Source organism: Nelusetta ayraudi, unplaced genomic scaffold, assembly GCF_046127955.1.
Source record: "Nelusetta ayraudi isolate G7.1 ecotype Tasmania unplaced genomic scaffold, CSIRO-AGI_Nayr_v1 ptg000011l, whole genome shotgun sequence".
In the NCBI taxonomy this organism is placed as follows: domain Eukaryota; kingdom Metazoa; phylum Chordata; class Actinopteri; order Tetraodontiformes; family Monacanthidae; genus Nelusetta; species Nelusetta ayraudi.
The window spans coordinates 13,253,509-13,270,855 of NW_027466061.1; the positions used below are offsets into that span (position 1 = coordinate 13,253,509).

A 17,347-nucleotide genomic window follows, 5' to 3' on the forward strand; every position below is an offset into this window, starting at 1 on the left:
CACTTTGAAATAACAGAAACACTTTAATACATCATTTCCAGACAACTTTACAGTGTGATTTGGAATTACTAAACAGATTAAAAGGAAAAGTACAAAGGCTTGCCGGTCAGTTTGAAGCCAGTGCCCGGGCTCTTATCTCCTGTAGCGATACCTCTTGAAGTGGAACCACAGTTGGAAGATGCCATTGGCGAACTGACAACGGAAGCCATGTCGGTGCGAGTACTCCCACTCCCGGTTAACAATCTTAAAGGCAATGTCCTCATATGGCGGCCCGGCGTGGAACCTCAAAATCCCAAAGTCTTTATTCTCAGGGCTGGGCTCGAGGAAGTACTGTGGGGTCGAGCGCTTGTCAATCAGGTCCGGGTAGAAAATGTTGAACTTGTAGCCCTGGACGATCTTGGGCGGTGGGTTGTCGAAGTCGTAATGCGTCTGGTTGTATTTGTTCCACTCGAAGCCTGTGTGCACCCTGTTGAAGAAGCGAGGCTTCCTGGGACGGTACTTGTCGGCCCACAGGTACATTTTACCCGTGACTGGGAACTCCACGCTGAACTGAGCCTCGTCGTTGCCCATCCCCTCCCTGGCGCGACGCACGAAGGCATCCTCGGCACTCTCGCTGGCGTCGCCTGGAAGCAAAAAGCAAAGCGAACATGAGTGTCACGCGCGTAGGCACTGAAGTCCCTTCTTTGCTGCCGTGTTTCTCCTGTACAGAGAAACGCCTTAAGATTGCCTGTTTGTCTCCTGACAAGCTCGTACCTGTGACCTGCAGCTGTCTGCGTGCCAGCTGCAGCCGGTGCATGTCCTCCTCCAGCGTGATGGTGTGCGAGTCCAGCGGCAGCTCGGAGGAGGTGAGCAGCGCCGGGCTGTAGCGGCCCGAGTCGTACTCGGCCTGGCTCTGCTGGATGAGGTCCTCCTCCGTCAGCACGGCCTCCACTGCCTCGTCCTTCTCCCCCTCCTCCTTCTCGGCATTCTCCCCCTCTTCATTTCGGCCTTTTTCAGTGGATGTGGACGGTTGTGGCTCCTCTTGGTCTTCATCCGTCCCTCTGCTCTCGTGTTGCGGGGAGGATGATGATTGCTGGCTGGGCTCTTCTGCTGTCGTTGGCCTTGTGTGGTCTTCTGCACTTTCCCTAAAGGAGAAGAAAAAGTTGTTTATGTAATGAATTTCCGAGTCAGTGTGAGTGCATTGAAAACGATCCTCAAAATAAGCACAAACTAAGCTGCAGCTTGAGTGGCCTGGTCTTCGGGTGGCTGGGAGCCTGTTTCTAGGAGCCCTCACGTGGGCTCCAAGGTGCCAACCAATCAGGTGCAGGAGCAATCAGGTTGGAGGTGTGTCATGCAGCAACTATTTCAGGTCTCCCCTACATTTGGCTGACCAGTCGGGGCACTTTTACCATCTTAATCAGCCACTGTCATTCTGAATGGGAACTGGTCTCAAGCCTTACTGTGCTTCCTGGTTCTGCTCACTAGACAGCAGCTTTCATAAACTTGATTATTTGTTAAATAGGATTCTCAACCTGGTTTGTGTCAGTGACTTACTCATCTTCATCCATCATCTCCTGCTTGATGATGGGAAACAGAGGCTCACTCTCCACTCCTTGTTCCTGCTTCAACTTGAAGAGCTTTTGACGCAGCACATCCTGGTGTCGCTCTCTCAGTCTAGGAGATGAAAAGGCAGATTTTTTTTTTTTTTAGTTAAAGACTACTTGAGCAGAGGAATCTAAAAGAGGGTTCCACACTCCGACCTTGCTCTGGCCAGGTAAACCCTGACTTGCTGCAGCAGACTTTCCCAGTAACCGATGTCCAGATTGGAGCCACCGGCCCTGATCTTTGACTCAATGTTGTGGTGCAGTGCTTGCAGCTGGCTGTACGTCTTTCCTTTGAACACACACTGTACGTCTGTGCTCACAGCTGTGTTGATGCCCTCACGCCGATCACCTGTTGTTGTTTCAGATGTTTAGAAAAGACAGAGAAGAAAATGGCTTGATTCCTTCCCTCAAGTATAAGGCAAAAGTTGGAGATAAGTGTAAATTGGATGTAGAACTTGTGCTCGAGCAAACTGGCCATGTTTCATACCTGGTCCTTTACCGGAGGCCTCCAGTTTTCTCAGTTTGCTGATCTCATCCTCAGTAATGGTGGTCATGTCTCTCCAGAAGTCCACATTCTTTCCTTGTTCCAACTCCATGTATACCTATCAGGATAAATACACACACAAACACAAAACATCAAATAAGGAAAGCAGAAACTGACTTACAACAACCATGATAGCATTAAACTTTTAAACAAAAACACCGCAGGCAATCTGGATTTCTTGATTGTTATTATTATTTCATCGTCATCGTTTTTAAGATAAGAGCTATTCCAGGCTAGCAAGGCAACATTTACTGTTCCGTGCAACAAAAGCAGACCTTAATGTCCTCCAGGAGGTCGTCCATGTCCGTGACTGTTAGACCGTTTAGAAAGGTGTATGGCTCATGCATCTCTACAGCCAGGTCATCGTCTTCTGCGCTGATGTACTTTGCCAACAGGTCGATGGGTTTGGCGCGACCGTCACGGATTCTGATCTTAGACCTGTCCAGGAGGAGGAGCAGCAGATTAGGGAAAAGCTGCAGGAGCCTGAAACTTGACTCAAAAGATGGGTTACCATGACGTGAGAATAGGAGGAGGAGGAAGACTGAGGCAGCAATGCAGCATGTACCTGCAAGCTGCCGCTCTAACTCACCTGAGTTTGGCCTGGTGCAGGTGGAAGTTGTCTTCCTGCTCGGCCCAAGTTTTGAAATGTTCTGCCTCCTTCTCCCTCTGCAGCATCTCCAGCTCCGTCTCTCTCATGGCCTTTTCTCGTTCCCGCTCCAGGCGCAGCTGTTTTACCTTCATGTATGAATCAATATGATTTAATTACAGCCCATTACTCTTCGACAAGGACCCATGACGTGTGTCCCCATCATCGATGATTCAAAACAGAAACTGCATTCTAAATTCCTAGTCCTATTCGGACAGCAGCCTATGTTCATCTCACTGTAAATGTGAGCACCTTATCTACAGTGCAAGATTATAGCCACTGTGGAAAACAACTTTAGCTATGAGGGCTAAGAGGGCTTTTTGCCCTCTTTAGCTATGTTTCAAACGATGGTGTCTTGAATACAATCAGGACACAAATCTTACCTTCTGCAGTTCTCTGCGGTTTTCCTCCTGAATACATTTGTTCCTGTCTTTGAGTTCTTTTTCTCCAAGGTGACCAATGCCTTTCTTATCTAGTGCCTGGAAATACAGAGCAAAACAGGAGGTTGAAGACTTTTGCTTTTCAGAACTCTACAAACTACCGATATTGACATCAAACCCTGAAAAGTGCTGAATGACTCACCTTTTGCCATTTGAATGTCCCCAGTAAGTTGTTGTCACCAAAAGGGTTGTCTGCATTGGTATATCCCATGTACTCTTCACTCCAGCCCATCTTCTCCCTCCTTTTCTTCTCCTTGGCTTCCTTCTTCGCCAGTCTTCTTGCCCGCTTCTCCTCTGGCGTCTCCAAAGCTTTCATCACCTCCTTCTGTTTTGTCTTTTCTTCCTTTTCTCGAGCTGTTTGAGCAGCATGGTCAGATGCAGAGCTATCAGACGACCTGGAGCTGGAGCGCTGTCTCTGTCTGTCTCTGGAAGGATCCACTCTGCTTCTCCCACTCCTTTCTTCCTCACTGTTTCCACTACTGTGCCTTCGCTCTCTCCTCTTGTCTCTTATTTTTCCCTTCTCTCGGCTGGTGCTTCTCTGCTCCTTTCTGTCTCTCTCCCTTCTCTGTCTGTCTCTGGCGGGACTAGTGCTGCCAGGACTTCTCCTCCTTCTCTCTCTGTCACCGCTCCCATCGCGGGAGTCAGAACTGTGCTGAGATGCTCCCCTTCTGGCGTCTCTGGTCTTTGCTCCCCAATTATCCATCTCCTTTACCGTCCTCCTTGTTTTGGGATCATCTGAATCAGAGCTAGAGGGAGAGATGGTTATGATTATTTACCACTTTATTTAGCACTTAATTTCCTAGGCTATTAGAGCTGAGTCATAAGAAGTGCAAATTTTATATATTTTAAAAGATTATGTATACATCTAATTGAATAAATACAATATGGCACATTTATTAATGATGACAAAAAGACATTGAGCAAAAAGGGCTTTTTAATAAGTCTCACAACTTTTTTTTGTTGTAATAAAATACCCTGTGTTATATACTTAAAATCTAAAGATATTCAAAAAGTCTTACTTAACTAGACTACTCTGACTAGCAGAGTCTTAAAATTAAGGCTAAGGTTAACACTGAAGACCCGTAGCGCTTTGACAGTTCACAGTATCTTTGGCTCTTCCATTGATATAAATGGTTCATGGTAAACTGCCCTCTGTGCCTCATGGACAAATGTTTACTTTACCATCATCAAAAGTCAGTATTTCATTCGTTTTAGTTGCAAAACGATGATTAAAGATACGGTACATAGTTCTTAAGGAAGTCGCGCGTAACAAGAGATTTGAAACAAACAATAATAAATTATGATAGGATTTAAAAAATTGAATAAATAAATAAATAAATAAATAAATTAATTAATTAATTAATTAAAAAGTTACCCTGGTGAACGACCCCTCGACTTGTTCCGCTGGCGCTCTGGTCTTCGCCTCCTGTCGCCTCCAGAGTCGCTCTTGGATCCTGAGCGGTCCCTGTGGTGAAGACGACGGTGGCTCGGCGAAGAGCCATCGCTGAAGTCCCTACTGCCCGATCGCCCACGATAGTGGTCCTGCCGTTTCCGGTCCGTGGACCGGCTACGACCTCTCCTTTCCTCGGGAGATCGGGATCGACTCGCTTTGGACCGGTCATGCCGACCACGACTCCTCTTTCTGGAGTTTGAGCGGGACCGACGACGTGATTTGGGACCCATCACCGACTTGCTTTCGTTGTGGGGTCTTGATCGCACACTGTCGCATAAAAGTGATGTCACGAAAAGTGTTGCAGAAATAATACGATAATTACTGTACAAAAATATATATGTATATGTGTGTATTTTAAATATATATATATATATATATATATATATATATATATATATATATATATATATATATATATATATATATATATATATATATATATATATATATATATATATATATATATATATATATATATATATATATGTGTCATTTCTGAATTTGTAATGCAAACATATAGGATTGCAACTTTTAGAAGCTCGTATAATAAATCCTTTAGTCTGCGTTTATTTTTATTTAGGCACTACAAAGACAGCTATAATGGACTTATTAGAAAATGGCGCTTTTTCTTGATGTCACGCACTGACAGTTAATTTATTTTGAAAAAGGTAGAAAGTATATTCATATATATTGGAATAGGTCTCTCTTTAACTAACAAAATAATATCCAGACTTAAATTGCTATCACAAAATAAAAGGTTCGCAACGAATGAGTATGAGACGGAAAATAGGTCAGAGCCGCTTTTAAGAAACACAAACAACATTTGTTTTTGTGACGTCAGATATTTGGCGAGTGTAGTTGTTGAAACTCAAACTATGGGTAACAGTTAGTGCATAAATCCAGCACGACTTGCCCAGTTCTCATGAAGCCGTTTCGTGTAATTTAAACAAGCCGTTTGTAAGCTCTCACGGAGCTGAGTTGTTGCTTTCAGGGCGAAAGGTACTGTTTACAGTAGATAATAGAACTACAAGTCCCAGGGAACAGACCGTATCACTGTTTGGGATGAGGGATGAAGGGACTCCTTTCAAGGAACATTTTCACCTATCTCTGGGCTGTATTGCCTACGTTTTGGTCGTCGTTGTCAAAGTTATTTTTGGCGAGTTTTACAAATAAATAGGTTTATGCTGCCGTCCACGCGGGCTTTCGTACCCCGACAAAAACGTCATTAAATCGTGAACTCGACTTTGGCTCGCCAGGAAGGTAGAGCTTGTTAGCTAGCTTATTTTAGCCAGCTGCTACCACTTGATCTTCAGCTTATATCCGTGGCTGTGCCGTCAGGTAGATCAACCGAAGCTTGTCGCGTTGCCGTGACACTATGGTTTATTTAGATCACCAAGTACGTAGTCGTGACATTGCTATATAAACACATATATCTGAACACAAATCAGCTCGATCTTTTGTTTGACTTGCACATCGCCTGGCTGGTTTGGCCTGTTTCGTTGTCTCCGAACCTCGCAAACGGACTTGTTCTGTTTCGTTTTGGTCTTAGTTGGCCGCTTGGATAACAAGGCTAACTTGACGAGCTGTTGATTGTCGATAATCTTGGACGGAAGCTAGCTGCCAAAACACACAATGGCACATCACGACCACTGTCACGTCGCCAGCTCGCAGAAAGCGCTTATGCTGGAAATGAAGAGCCTTCAAGACCAGCCTGTGGAGGGATTCAAAATAACTTTGGTGGACGAGGCTGACATGTATAACTGGGAAGTGGCCGTCTTCGGACCCCCGAATACTCACTATGAAGGGGGATACTTTAAGGTACAGAACTGCAGACGAATTTATATACTGTATGAATGTTGTGAATCAAAATGTCAACATACTACACAACAACGTTTTCCCCTTCATGTTTTCATGTTGACGGCGTGCAACATTGAAGATAAACACCTGAGCCGCTTGCATCAAAAATCAGTTATATTCATACCAATCATTCCCTGTTCTGTGCAGGCTCTCATCAAGTTCCCTATTGATTACCCATACTCCCCACCTGCCTTCAGGTTCCTGAGCGAGATGTGGCACCCCAACATCTATGAGGTGAGATTTTCCACCATCATCCCTGTACTGCCTAAAAAAGGCTTACACTGACGTTTGTGTGCTAATATATAATGTGTTAATATTTTATATCCTCTTTTAAGAATGGAGATGTGTGCATTTCTATACTGCACCCTCCAGTGGATGACCCGCAAAGTGGAGAACTACCTTCAGAGAGATGGAACCCCACCCAGAATGTCCGGTTAGTACTTCCCTGTATTTGTGTCCCCTCTCCTTGAACCTCAACAAAGTTTTGCCAGATGACACAGGGATCACCCATAGATAGTTTCTCAGATAGTTATGTTGATCTCTCTGTCTTCTGGATCAGTGGCAGAGATTCTACCAGGCAAACACTCAAAGTGCCACTACATCACATAATTACCTGTCTATTTAAATCTTAGTTTGAAGCCATTTGGAGTGTTTTAATTACTATACAAAAATATGGGAATTTTGAATAATCATTTAGCCAGTACAAATTTACAGTCCACCTTAATTGTGACACTTCACCTTTCTGTTTCCCTCCAGCACCATTTTACTGAGTGTGATTTCACTTCTGAACGAGCCCAACACCTTCTCTCCTGCCAATGTGGACGCCTCAGTCATGTACCGTAAATGGAGAGAAAGCAAGGGCAAGGACCGTGAATATGTCGAGATTATCAGGTAAACAGTCACTCGCATGTATTTTTTTTCCTCTAAACCATAACAGATCTGTTTGAAGGATATTCTGTATTTGACTAGTTTTATTTATTTTAATAAAATATCTCCTTTGCCAGGAAACAAGTATTAGCCACCAAAGCAGAAGCCGAGCGAGATGGCGTGAAGGTGCCCACCACTCTGGCTGAATACTGTGTCCGCACATGTGCCCCAGCTCCTGATGAAGGCTCTGACCTCTTCTATGACTACTACTATGACGACGATGACGTGGAGGACGGGGATGGTGACTGCTGCTATGACGAAGATGACTCTGGCAACGAGGAGTCCTGACATGCTTTTTCCACGGTGTCCCCACTCTGGCTGAGTTGCGCAACAGTCTTTCTCTGCATTGGTATTGGTCCAGAGACAGTTTTGCTCTCTGGTTTGCCAGAAATTGTAGGTTAACAACTGAGAAAGTTTGAAGCGTCCCACTTCCAAATCAATGAAAAGAGCTGCTCTCAAGCTTCAGAATTTATTTTCTGGAGGCAAAAATATTGTTGCAGCAGTATGGGAAAGGTCTGACGATGTAAGATTTGCACTAGCACAAAATTCACAGTTTTTTTTCCAGCTGTTTTGTTATCACCTTAAACCTTATTTTGAAAGAATAGCAAAGGGGGATTCAGTCACCTATATAGAAACTGGTGTTCTGGGATTCATCTCATCATTAATAATAGCAACATTTGCACTGGTGCAAACACTCCCAAGCTTTTCTCTCTCATATCTTTGATTTCCCTAAATGTACCAGGGTGTTGGCTGCTTCTTGTCCCTCCCAGTGACTCACAGACTACTGGAGACTTTTAGCGACCTGCTTGTGTTGAACAGTCTGCTGCAAATACATTGAAACAAACTGTTTGAAGTACCACAATCCCTCTTGCGTTTCCTGGATGGGGATGTGACCGGACAAAGGTTTTTAGAGTTCTTGTGCATGTCGGAGCATCATTTCAAAAGAAGCTCTTTCAACCTATTTTTTTTTTTCAAACAGGAGAACGGTTGACCTTCATCACATCGTATGCACTTGCAGTTGAGACAGACTCCTGTTAGTGGAGATCCCCAGAAAACTTTTAATCTAGATGACCAGCTAACAGGATGACTTGAGTGTGTCTGATCCTCTGCACATTTTCTGTGACATGAAATTGATCATTGCTGTGTTTCTTCTTGTTGCTACTGGGTGTGTTACTCTGTCGTTTTGAGTGTGTGAATTACTTTATTTGAAGTAGGTTGGATTTTCATGAGTTGATGATGACTTAATTTTACATGAGCTAGATTGAGGAGGGTTGAGGATCTGACAACAGTGGGGGCTGTGTTCAGAAAACACTCTCCAACATAAAAGTTGTTTAGGGTCTTGTTTATGGTATCAGAGCTCATGAGTAGGACCTGGCTGTCTTTTTACACTGATTTGGAAAACTACAAGCCAAAAATTAAATAGGAAGAAGTAGACCGGGCTTACAAGTGGTGAGAGTCTGTTATCTATTGAAGTACTTCCATAATTAATTATATTGTCAATCTCCTTCCCCGGCTCATGTAATTAACCACAAAATAAAGAATGTGAAAAGAGGAACAGGCGCTTTACCACCGTCTGTGCCCTCTCAGTGAAGTTAGTCAATGTAGTTATTTTTTTTTACTGTGCTTAATTTCTTTTTCTGTCCGTGCATCTTATGGACATCCTTGACTCATCGGAAATGTTCCTTCCTCCTTCATTAGATGACGAAGAGATTTCACAAATAATTTCAAAATTAAGGCTAAATTTGAAACTCTTCCCTGTTTGTGAATACAACCCTGGTCAGTTTCCCTCCTCAGGTCTGATTTTTTTTTTTTAAGTAGCCTGATGGAGCCATCTACTTGTTGAAGTGTAAAAGGAAGCCTAAGAAGTTTTTATTATTATTATTATTATTATTATTATTATTATTATTATTATTATTATTATTAATAATAATAATGATGTTGACAGTTTGTTTATGTTTGTTTGCCCCTTTCTGTTCTGCTATTTTGTTTGATGTTTTTGAGATTAGTCAAAATGCCTGCAGTGTTTGCCTGAGAATATGTGTGATGAGATTATTCTGAATTGTATTTGTCAAAAGGTGTTGTTGCAGTAAGCAAGGATCGTGGAAAAAAATACTCCAGGGCTGCCATGTTTTATTTACACTTCTTATTCTTCTTGTTAGTTGAGACTGAACAGGTTCAGATGTAATTTGTAGAATGCATGGATGACCTGTATATCTCAGCATCAGCATCTTTTTTTCTTTCCTTAATTTGGCACTTCATACTGAATTTCTCAGGATAATGTTTTTAAACAATTAAAAGTATATTTTTCATCTTTCAAATGGATCTTCATAGTTGGTTTGCAAGCTTTAACTGGAGCCACAACTCATAATGCACATGTAGCCGTTCATCCTATTTACCCATCTTTTTATTTCCTGCTATTTAAAAGTGAAAAAAAAATAAAGTTTTACCTGATGAACCTGATTTTACCTGAACCTTCTAATCCTCTCTTTATCATATACCTCATATAGCACTATTGTGTGATAATCAAAATTGATGCCTAACTGTATCATCATATTGTACAGATTTTAATTTTGTAATTTCATGATGTTTATTTTATATATTTTAAAATTAATATATTTATGTATATGAAAGGTTAATTTGTTATTAGCCTCTTTTGCCATGAGTTCTAAATAATGCACATCCTTTTCATTCCCACTTACGTCCTCTATTTGATGAAGGCGGGAGATGGGGGGGTGATTGTATTTCTTAGTTATGGTCTCATTTTACTCCAAACGACGAATCAAAATAGAAGGCGAAGTGCATTGTTTCGTCATTGGACGGAAAAGGCGCAAGTAAAGTCTACTGGCGTCGCGTGAAAATGACGTCATACAAACAAGTTCCCCGTCTTTGCTAGTTTGTCTACAGAAACTAGCACGTTTTCCATACAAGCACCAACTTCTCCAGTTGGACCGCGACCATGTCTGTGAATTATGCAGCTGGATTGTCACCGTATGCGGACAAAGGCGTCTGCGGACTTCCCGAGGTAAAGGCCCGCAAACAGAAGGAGTACGGAGTTTATTAATGGTCATGTTTGCTAGCTGGTTAGCCCAGGATGTCTGGATCGCCGTCCTAAGGAAGGATAAAGGAATCGGACCGCCTTATTCATAACTAATTCTTCATAAATTAAAATGCTCGAAATGCAATGAATATAAAGTATTGAAACATTAGCTTACATTAAATAGCACGGAAGTGACGTGAACCCCATTTCATCTTTGTAATGAATAGCTTAATTCTGTTTTTCCATTATTTTTTGTCGACACTAAAGTCAAATAATTTGACTATCCATTTGTCATTCATGTAGTGGCGGAAGTAGGATCGTCCAGATAATAAATGATGTGCCTTGACGTTTCGTGTCCGCTTTCAGCATAGTTAACCATTTAAAACACTTTTCTTTTTATTTATTTACCCCCCTCCATTTCCAATCGCAATATCCGATAGTTATCTTCACACTGTGACACTGATGAAGAGGTGAAGTGTGAAATGTAGACAACTTATAATAATAATAATAATTATTATTATTATTATTATTATTATTTTTACAATAACTTTTGCCAACTAATGTTTACATCACAAGGGATAACTACCCTTGTGATGTAAAGGGTAGCGTTGTTCTGCCAATTTTTCTAAAGAAACTTTTTAACGCATGTTTCTATCTTGTGATAGGTGTTTGACAGTCCAGAGGAACTGCGTTCCAAAGTGGAGACTCTTGCTCAGCTAATAAAGGAATGCCAACACTTGGTCGTGCACTCTGGAGCAGGAATCAGCACGTCAACGGGCATTCCTGACTTCAGGTAAAACATGAGTGTTGTGTGTGTGTTGGGTTAATGTTTGATTGTCAGGTCGCGTTGACCTCAGAGTGCATGCGTGTTGTTTTCTTATGCTCTCTTCTTGCATACACACATGGACACATACACAGTGTAATGGTAGTTATTTCATCAAAATGAGCAACCAATGTCAGTGGTTTACCCTTTGGTAGAATTTATAACGTTGAAAATTTGCAGTCAACCGTATCACATTAAACTTCTTCCTACCCCTTTTTGAACATGAGCAATATTATTCTCTTGTGTATTTCACAGGTGTTTGCTTATTTATTCTTACCTTGCTGTTTTTTTCTTTTTTTTTCATTCATTGTTTTTTTGTGTGCTTTGGTTTTGTTTCCTTTTATTCTTTTTCATTCTTTACATGTTTGAAATAAATCAAATCAAATCAAACACAAAAGCGTCTTTGAAAAACAGGTCAATATCAGCATGTTCATTTTGACAGACGCTTGAGCTTCTGGATTTAGAACTAACTTAGTGTGATCTTTTTAATTTTGCAGCATAATTCTTGCAAAGCAGTTGATGTTAAAATACCCAGCTGTGTAATGCATAGTGATGAGAAGCACACACACACACACACACACACACACACAGAAGACACAATTTTTTTTGTTTTGTTTTGTTTTTGCTGATCCTAACTTTTATTCAGTGTTTTGTATTTAACCAGTGGAAGGACCAGAGTTCTGTTTATTTCTATCTAAGCTAAGAATTTCAAAGCCAAAGTGTAAATGCAAATCAGTCGTCGCCATCACCTTGTTAAGAGGCAGAACGACCATTTGACATTTACTTGATAGGAAAGAAACCAGTGCTTTTATGAACAAGTCTTGCATTAAGAAAATGCCAGCAGTGGATGGCAATCGTCTGAGACGGCTTCAGATTCAAATAGGAACCACAACACATTAATCTCCAAAGAGCCACTGAGAATTTGTCACAAGATTCTTCTTCTGAACTCTCGGTTGCAGGGTAGGGTATATTATGGGCAGTATGTGAAGCATTTACCAATATAAAATCATAAATCAAGCCAACTTTTAGACTCTGGATAATAAATAATGAAACAACACAATGATCTCGGACTTGGAGAACATTTATTCTTTTCAGTTTTAATTTGAGGTATTTTTGCATGCAATTTAATTTCGCCCTCCTGCACAGTCTGACCAACGCAGATGTACAATCGGTTTATTTGTTGCCTGTTATTCAGGGGTCCTAAGGGCGTGTGGACGTTAGAAGAAAAGGGGGAGTCGCCTCATTTTGAGATCACTTTCGAGGATGCGCGGCCCAGCTTGACGCATATGGCTCTCCTGGGACTGCAGAGGGCCGGATACCTGAAATACCTCATCAGTCAGAACGTTGACGGCCTGCATGTCCGTTCAGGGTTCCCCAGGTAAACCTGCACACTCGTGGTAAACGGCACTCTCATCAGTGCTGCAGAACAATTCAAAAGGGATGGCTGAAAGGGATTTTCTTTTGAAGCAGCAGCAGCAGCAGCAGCCCTGTGGCTGCTGTGTATATGGTGGTGACTGGAACTCTTGTCAAAGACAGTCCAGGATAAAGAGGAACCTTGCTGTCCTCTGTGAAAATTCCTCCAGGTCTACAACTTCTTCTGGAACATCAATGCTCTTCACTTTATTCTCTCCAGCTGTTATCAATTCAGCAACTTCTGCATCCTGGTCTTCCTCTTGTTTTTTTAGTCAGCTTGAAGAAGTCACTCCTCACTGTTGTCCCACCTTCCGCCTTGTACATAAAGGAGGCTGACTGCTCATGGAATACATGAGGAATTAATACCCTTTTAAAATTAAAGTTAATGTGTTAATGACCAGCTGGATGTCAGAGGATCTGTAGTCTACTGCTGTGCAATGCACTTACTGAGGTGGAAACAAATGTATTAGCAAACACATTTTCATGTAATCTGAATGTTTTATTACATTGTTTTCAAAATGATAACTTTGGTCCCCTTTGAAGAAGCGAAGGCCACCAGAAATGAATCACTCCGTTAACACAGCTTAAATAATACTTGGTGAAATGGCATTTTTACTCCTAGTGGACTAACCCAAAGGCTAAGAATCCATTTTATCTCTTAAACACCCAGTTTCTTTTTTTTTTGCCAGAGTTGACATTAATCATTGTGACTGGTGCAAAGATGGCCTGAGAATATTTATTAGGACTTTAATGACTGAGAGTTGCCTTACAGGCTCCTGGCAGGAGCTGTGTTCATGAGTCCGCTGTCACTTTTTCTTTCTCACCAGGGATCAGTTGTCCGAGCTTCATGGAAACATGTTTGTTGAGGAGTGCGAGAAGTGTGGCAGGTAAAGTCAAGCAACACACTCACACACTCACACTCCGCTGTCCTTCTGTCAAATTGATGTCACGTTTATGGCACTTTGGGTTTGTAGTATAAACACAATATCAGTCTCTCTTTTCTCTGGGGATTTTCAACACATGGCAGGTTTTTCAAAGAATAAGAGGAGTTGAGGCTTCATGTGGCTGCATCTTCATCTCTGAATTCTTTATAGTTGAACCCAGAAGCAAAAGCTATAGTGTTGTAAGTCTTGTCGGGCTCTGTGTGTCGACTCTGAATTCCAGCTGCTGATTGTGTAATTTGATAATGTATCCTGCAAAACCTGTTGCTGTAATCACGAGGGTGGTTGTTGGCCCCGGTATTATGGTGATGAAAATGCAGTCAGTCCAGAAAAGCTCCTGCATGTTTTATCTCTAGTTATTGTGCTTCAAAGTCAAGAAGGAATTCTATTTTCTTGAATTGTCTTGACCAGCCACGGCTGAAGTGTAGCATTGCCTCATCTCCTCACCTTAAGCACATAATAATGCTCTGCAATGAAAACTGGTGCATATATTTGTGCTTTGTACGGTTCATTTAATATTTGCCATGTTTCTCAGTTGTGAAGGAATAGTGACCATGAGGAAATCACCACCTTCAATCCCACCTCAGAACGACTTCTCTGCTTTGTTGCTAAAATCTTTCCATTGATTTTTGTGTGTAAGGTGACCTGGAGTTTCCAGGATAGCACCTATAAATTAAATGTGCTATTGTTATTAATTATGGCCCAATTATTTTGAACAAAGTTAAAATTTGCATTATACAGTACAGCTTCTGCTTGGATTTCAGATCAATCCTCCAGCAGGTGGCGGTATCTCGCCTTCAATATGATCTGAATTCATCTAGGAAGTGATACATGATCAGTGGTTAGTGAGAGGAACAGAAGTCCACAGGTTAAAGTTTAAATATGCAGCTGCAGTAAAGTGCACTCAGCAAACCCAGCAGGATTTTCAAAATGAATGAAGTTGTGTCCCACTGTGAGTGTGAGTAGAAATGAAACTGCGTCAGATGGAGAGCGACTCTTCTCTTGCTCTGAAGATACAGCAGAGTGCACCGTGTTATTGTTGCATGTCTACATATCATGAATGATTTAGAGAAGATGAACATTGATGTAGCTGTATTCTAGTGACTTAGTATGTGACTAATAGTAAGAATAATTAATCCCACACTGCGCTAATTTGCCTAATTACAGCAGCATTTACAGCGCAGGAGAGAAAAATGATATAAGGCAGAAAAAACATCATCAACATTTCTATAAATATGCTTTCAGGTAAATCAATTTGAGCGCTTTGACCTTTGACCATGAGCAGCTACCTTGACTAAAGCGATCGATTGAACAGACGGCGTGTCAACGACTGTTGTTTTTCCAGACAGTACGTGAGAGAGAAGGTGATCGGCGTCATGGGGCTGAAGCCGACAGGCCGTCACTGCGAGGTGCTTCGATCCAGAGGACTCAGAGGCTGCAGGTTAACACAGCCGTATCTCACGGTCGCACCTCGCACCTCTCTCCGTCCGTATGTCTGTCCGTCTGGCAGTAAGCTCAACTGCTGTTGCTGCTGCTGCTTTGGCTCAGGGGGAAGCTGATCAGCACCATCCTGGACTGGGAGGACGCGCTTCCTGACAGAGACCTGAACAACGCAGAAGACGCCTGCAGGTGAGAGAAGGCACTGTTCGTCTGTACTTTCTTTGTTGTGGGAAAATGAAACGGCAAAATGATAAAATAATTAAACTTCCACCGTGCCAACCACTGCACCACCACCTCGTCACTGCTCCGTAACTTGAACATGAACAGCTGTGACCTCATGGTCCATGTCAGAGTGCTGCAGGTTGTTCCTTCGCTCATACGACATTAGCTGCGTTTCCATTAGCTGCGTTTCCATTACAGTTTTAAAAGCTGTATTTCTAAAATTTCATCAAAGTATAATTGCAATTTGCAGGTGTTTTCATTGAATGGCGTGAAGCGCATAAGCCGTAGTTCGTGTAAAATCTCGTCCCACGAGACCCCACTTTGAGGAGGATGGAGGTACGAAGCATTTGTATTTTGGAGCAGCTATTTCAGGGGTCACTACTGCTGTTTCAAAGGCGAGGTCCGTACGTATGGGAGCAGACATGAATGAGGGATTCCTGGGAGAGGAATTCACAGAGGATTCAGAATTTCATAGTGACCCGGGATACATTTAATGATCTGTGTGATGCCATTGAACCGCAGAAGTGGAGTGAAATGTCTCCACTTTTCACATTTTCACTTGAAGTGAACTGGTCACGTGACACCTGTACGTCACCTCCGTTGACGTGTAAATGTGAAAAAAGTGTTTCCATGACACTTTTGCGATATAACTATATTGATACGTCCTACCACCTCATGGGAGCGTAAAAACCTTCTAGCAATATTTGAGAGGTTTTCACAAGTTTAGGCGTTTCCATTACCAGTTTTTATGCAATTCTAGGGTTAATGGGAACGCAGCTATTGAAGGAAATCTAGAATAGGAAACCTGTTTACCACATGTTGTTGTCGCCTTAGAAATGTTTGCTTGATGCATGTAATTAATTTATTTTTATTTAAGTGTAATGGTACAGAGTCTAAAACATTCCCCAGTCTTGTTTGTCCATTCCTTCTCCAACAACTGTACATATGATGTTGACACTCATTCCAGCAGTTAAGTAAAAGCTGTTCCTTCGAGTGGTGAACTCTCTCTGTCTCTGCAGACGAGCGGATCTGGCGCTGACACTCGGCACGTCCTTGCAGATCAAACCCAGCGGAGACCTGCCGCTGCTCACCAAGCGCAAGGGAGGGAAATTGGCCATCGTTAACCTGCAGCCCACCAAACACGTGAGTGTGCTTCACGCGCATTTAAAATGGTGACAATGGATTTGTCGGAAAAAATTGCAGTGACGGCGGCGGTTAAACGCTCCAAATGTCGATCCTCAGGACAAGCACGCCCACCTGCGCATCCACGGCTACGTGGACGACGTCATGAAGCAGCTGATGGACTTGTTGGGCCTGGACATCCCAAAGTGGGAGGGTCCCACCATCTGCGAGAGCTCCATCAAGTCCGAGTCCTGCGCTGACGTCAAACCGTCGCAGGCGCTCACGTTAGATCAGAAGGTGAAGAGGGAGGAGAGGAAAAGAGAAGCAGCAGCACCGACGGACGACGTCAAGGAAGAGACTGATTCAGTAAAGAGAGACAGAGTGGAGTCCCCGCCAGAGATGAGTGAAGAAAAAAAGCCTTAGGTATTTTTGCCCTTTTTATTTGATTTTTTTACACCAAACTGTCCAGGTTCTTTATCACTGAGGAAACTTTCTGGTGCTCACTTTGCACCTCCGGCCTCAAAGACTCTCTGTGAACGTGGTGTTTCTTTCACATCCTGGGGTTCTACACTTTCCTCACAGTCACGATGAACTGACTGCACATCTTGACCTGAAAGCACTTGTTAGACCTCAAGCCGCTAATAAGTAAAGATGGTACAACGCACACTCCAGACCTCGTCTCCTCAGCTGTATCCTTAGAGACTCAGACCCTTCAAAAGTAAGACCGATGGGCCGACAGGATTAACTATTGGCTGCATTCAATTATAGCGATAATTAGTTTCAAGTGTGTTTCCTATGCTGCATGTTTCCAAACATTTCCCACATCAAGGAAATATATACGTTAAGCGGCTAGTCCAGGGGACAGCTTTAAGCTGTCTAGCAACAATTAGGAAGTAGTC

The 17,347-nt window shown here is 42.5% G+C and overlaps 3 protein-coding genes across 3 annotated transcripts; 2 read left to right on the forward strand and 1 right to left on the reverse strand.

Moving 5' to 3' along the window:
- Nucleotides 1–10: 10 nt before the first annotated feature.
- cactin lies at nt 11–4,938 on the reverse strand. Its single transcript, XM_076021140.1, has 10 exons — nt 4,589–4,938; nt 3,356–3,959; nt 3,157–3,252; nt 2,717–2,862; nt 2,403–2,565; nt 2,071–2,185; nt 1,740–1,932; nt 1,534–1,653; nt 754–1,124; nt 11–623 (listed from the first exon to the last, which is right to left on the reverse strand). The coding sequence occupies exons 1-10, from the start codon at nt 4,894–4,896 to the stop codon at nt 133–135; spliced, it is 2,607 nt and encodes an 868-aa protein (XP_075877255.1). The 5' UTR covers nt 4,897–4,938; the 3' UTR covers nt 11–132.
- Nucleotides 4,939–5,500: 562 nt separating this feature from the next.
- cdc34b (cell division cycle 34 homolog (S. cerevisiae) b) lies at nt 5,501–9,908 on the forward strand. The gene is made up of 5 exons (XM_076021141.1): nt 5,501–6,484; nt 6,671–6,757; nt 6,859–6,956; nt 7,280–7,414; nt 7,528–9,908. Exons 1-5 carry the CDS (start codon nt 6,299–6,301, stop codon nt 7,736–7,738), a joined length of 717 nt encoding a protein of 238 aa, XP_075877256.1. The 5' UTR covers nt 5,501–6,298; the 3' UTR covers nt 7,739–9,908.
- Nucleotides 9,909–10,303: 395 nt separating this feature from the next.
- On the forward strand, nt 10,304–17,149 carry sirt6 (sirtuin 6). The gene is made up of 8 exons (XM_076021142.1): nt 10,304–10,472; nt 11,153–11,280; nt 12,506–12,688; nt 13,551–13,610; nt 15,010–15,105; nt 15,213–15,293; nt 16,346–16,469; nt 16,569–17,149. The coding sequence occupies exons 1-8, from the start codon at nt 10,407–10,409 to the stop codon at nt 16,869–16,871; spliced, it is 1,041 nt and encodes a 346-aa protein (XP_075877257.1). The 5' UTR covers nt 10,304–10,406; the 3' UTR covers nt 16,872–17,149.
- The last annotated feature ends 198 nt before the right edge of the window (nt 17,150–17,347 follow it).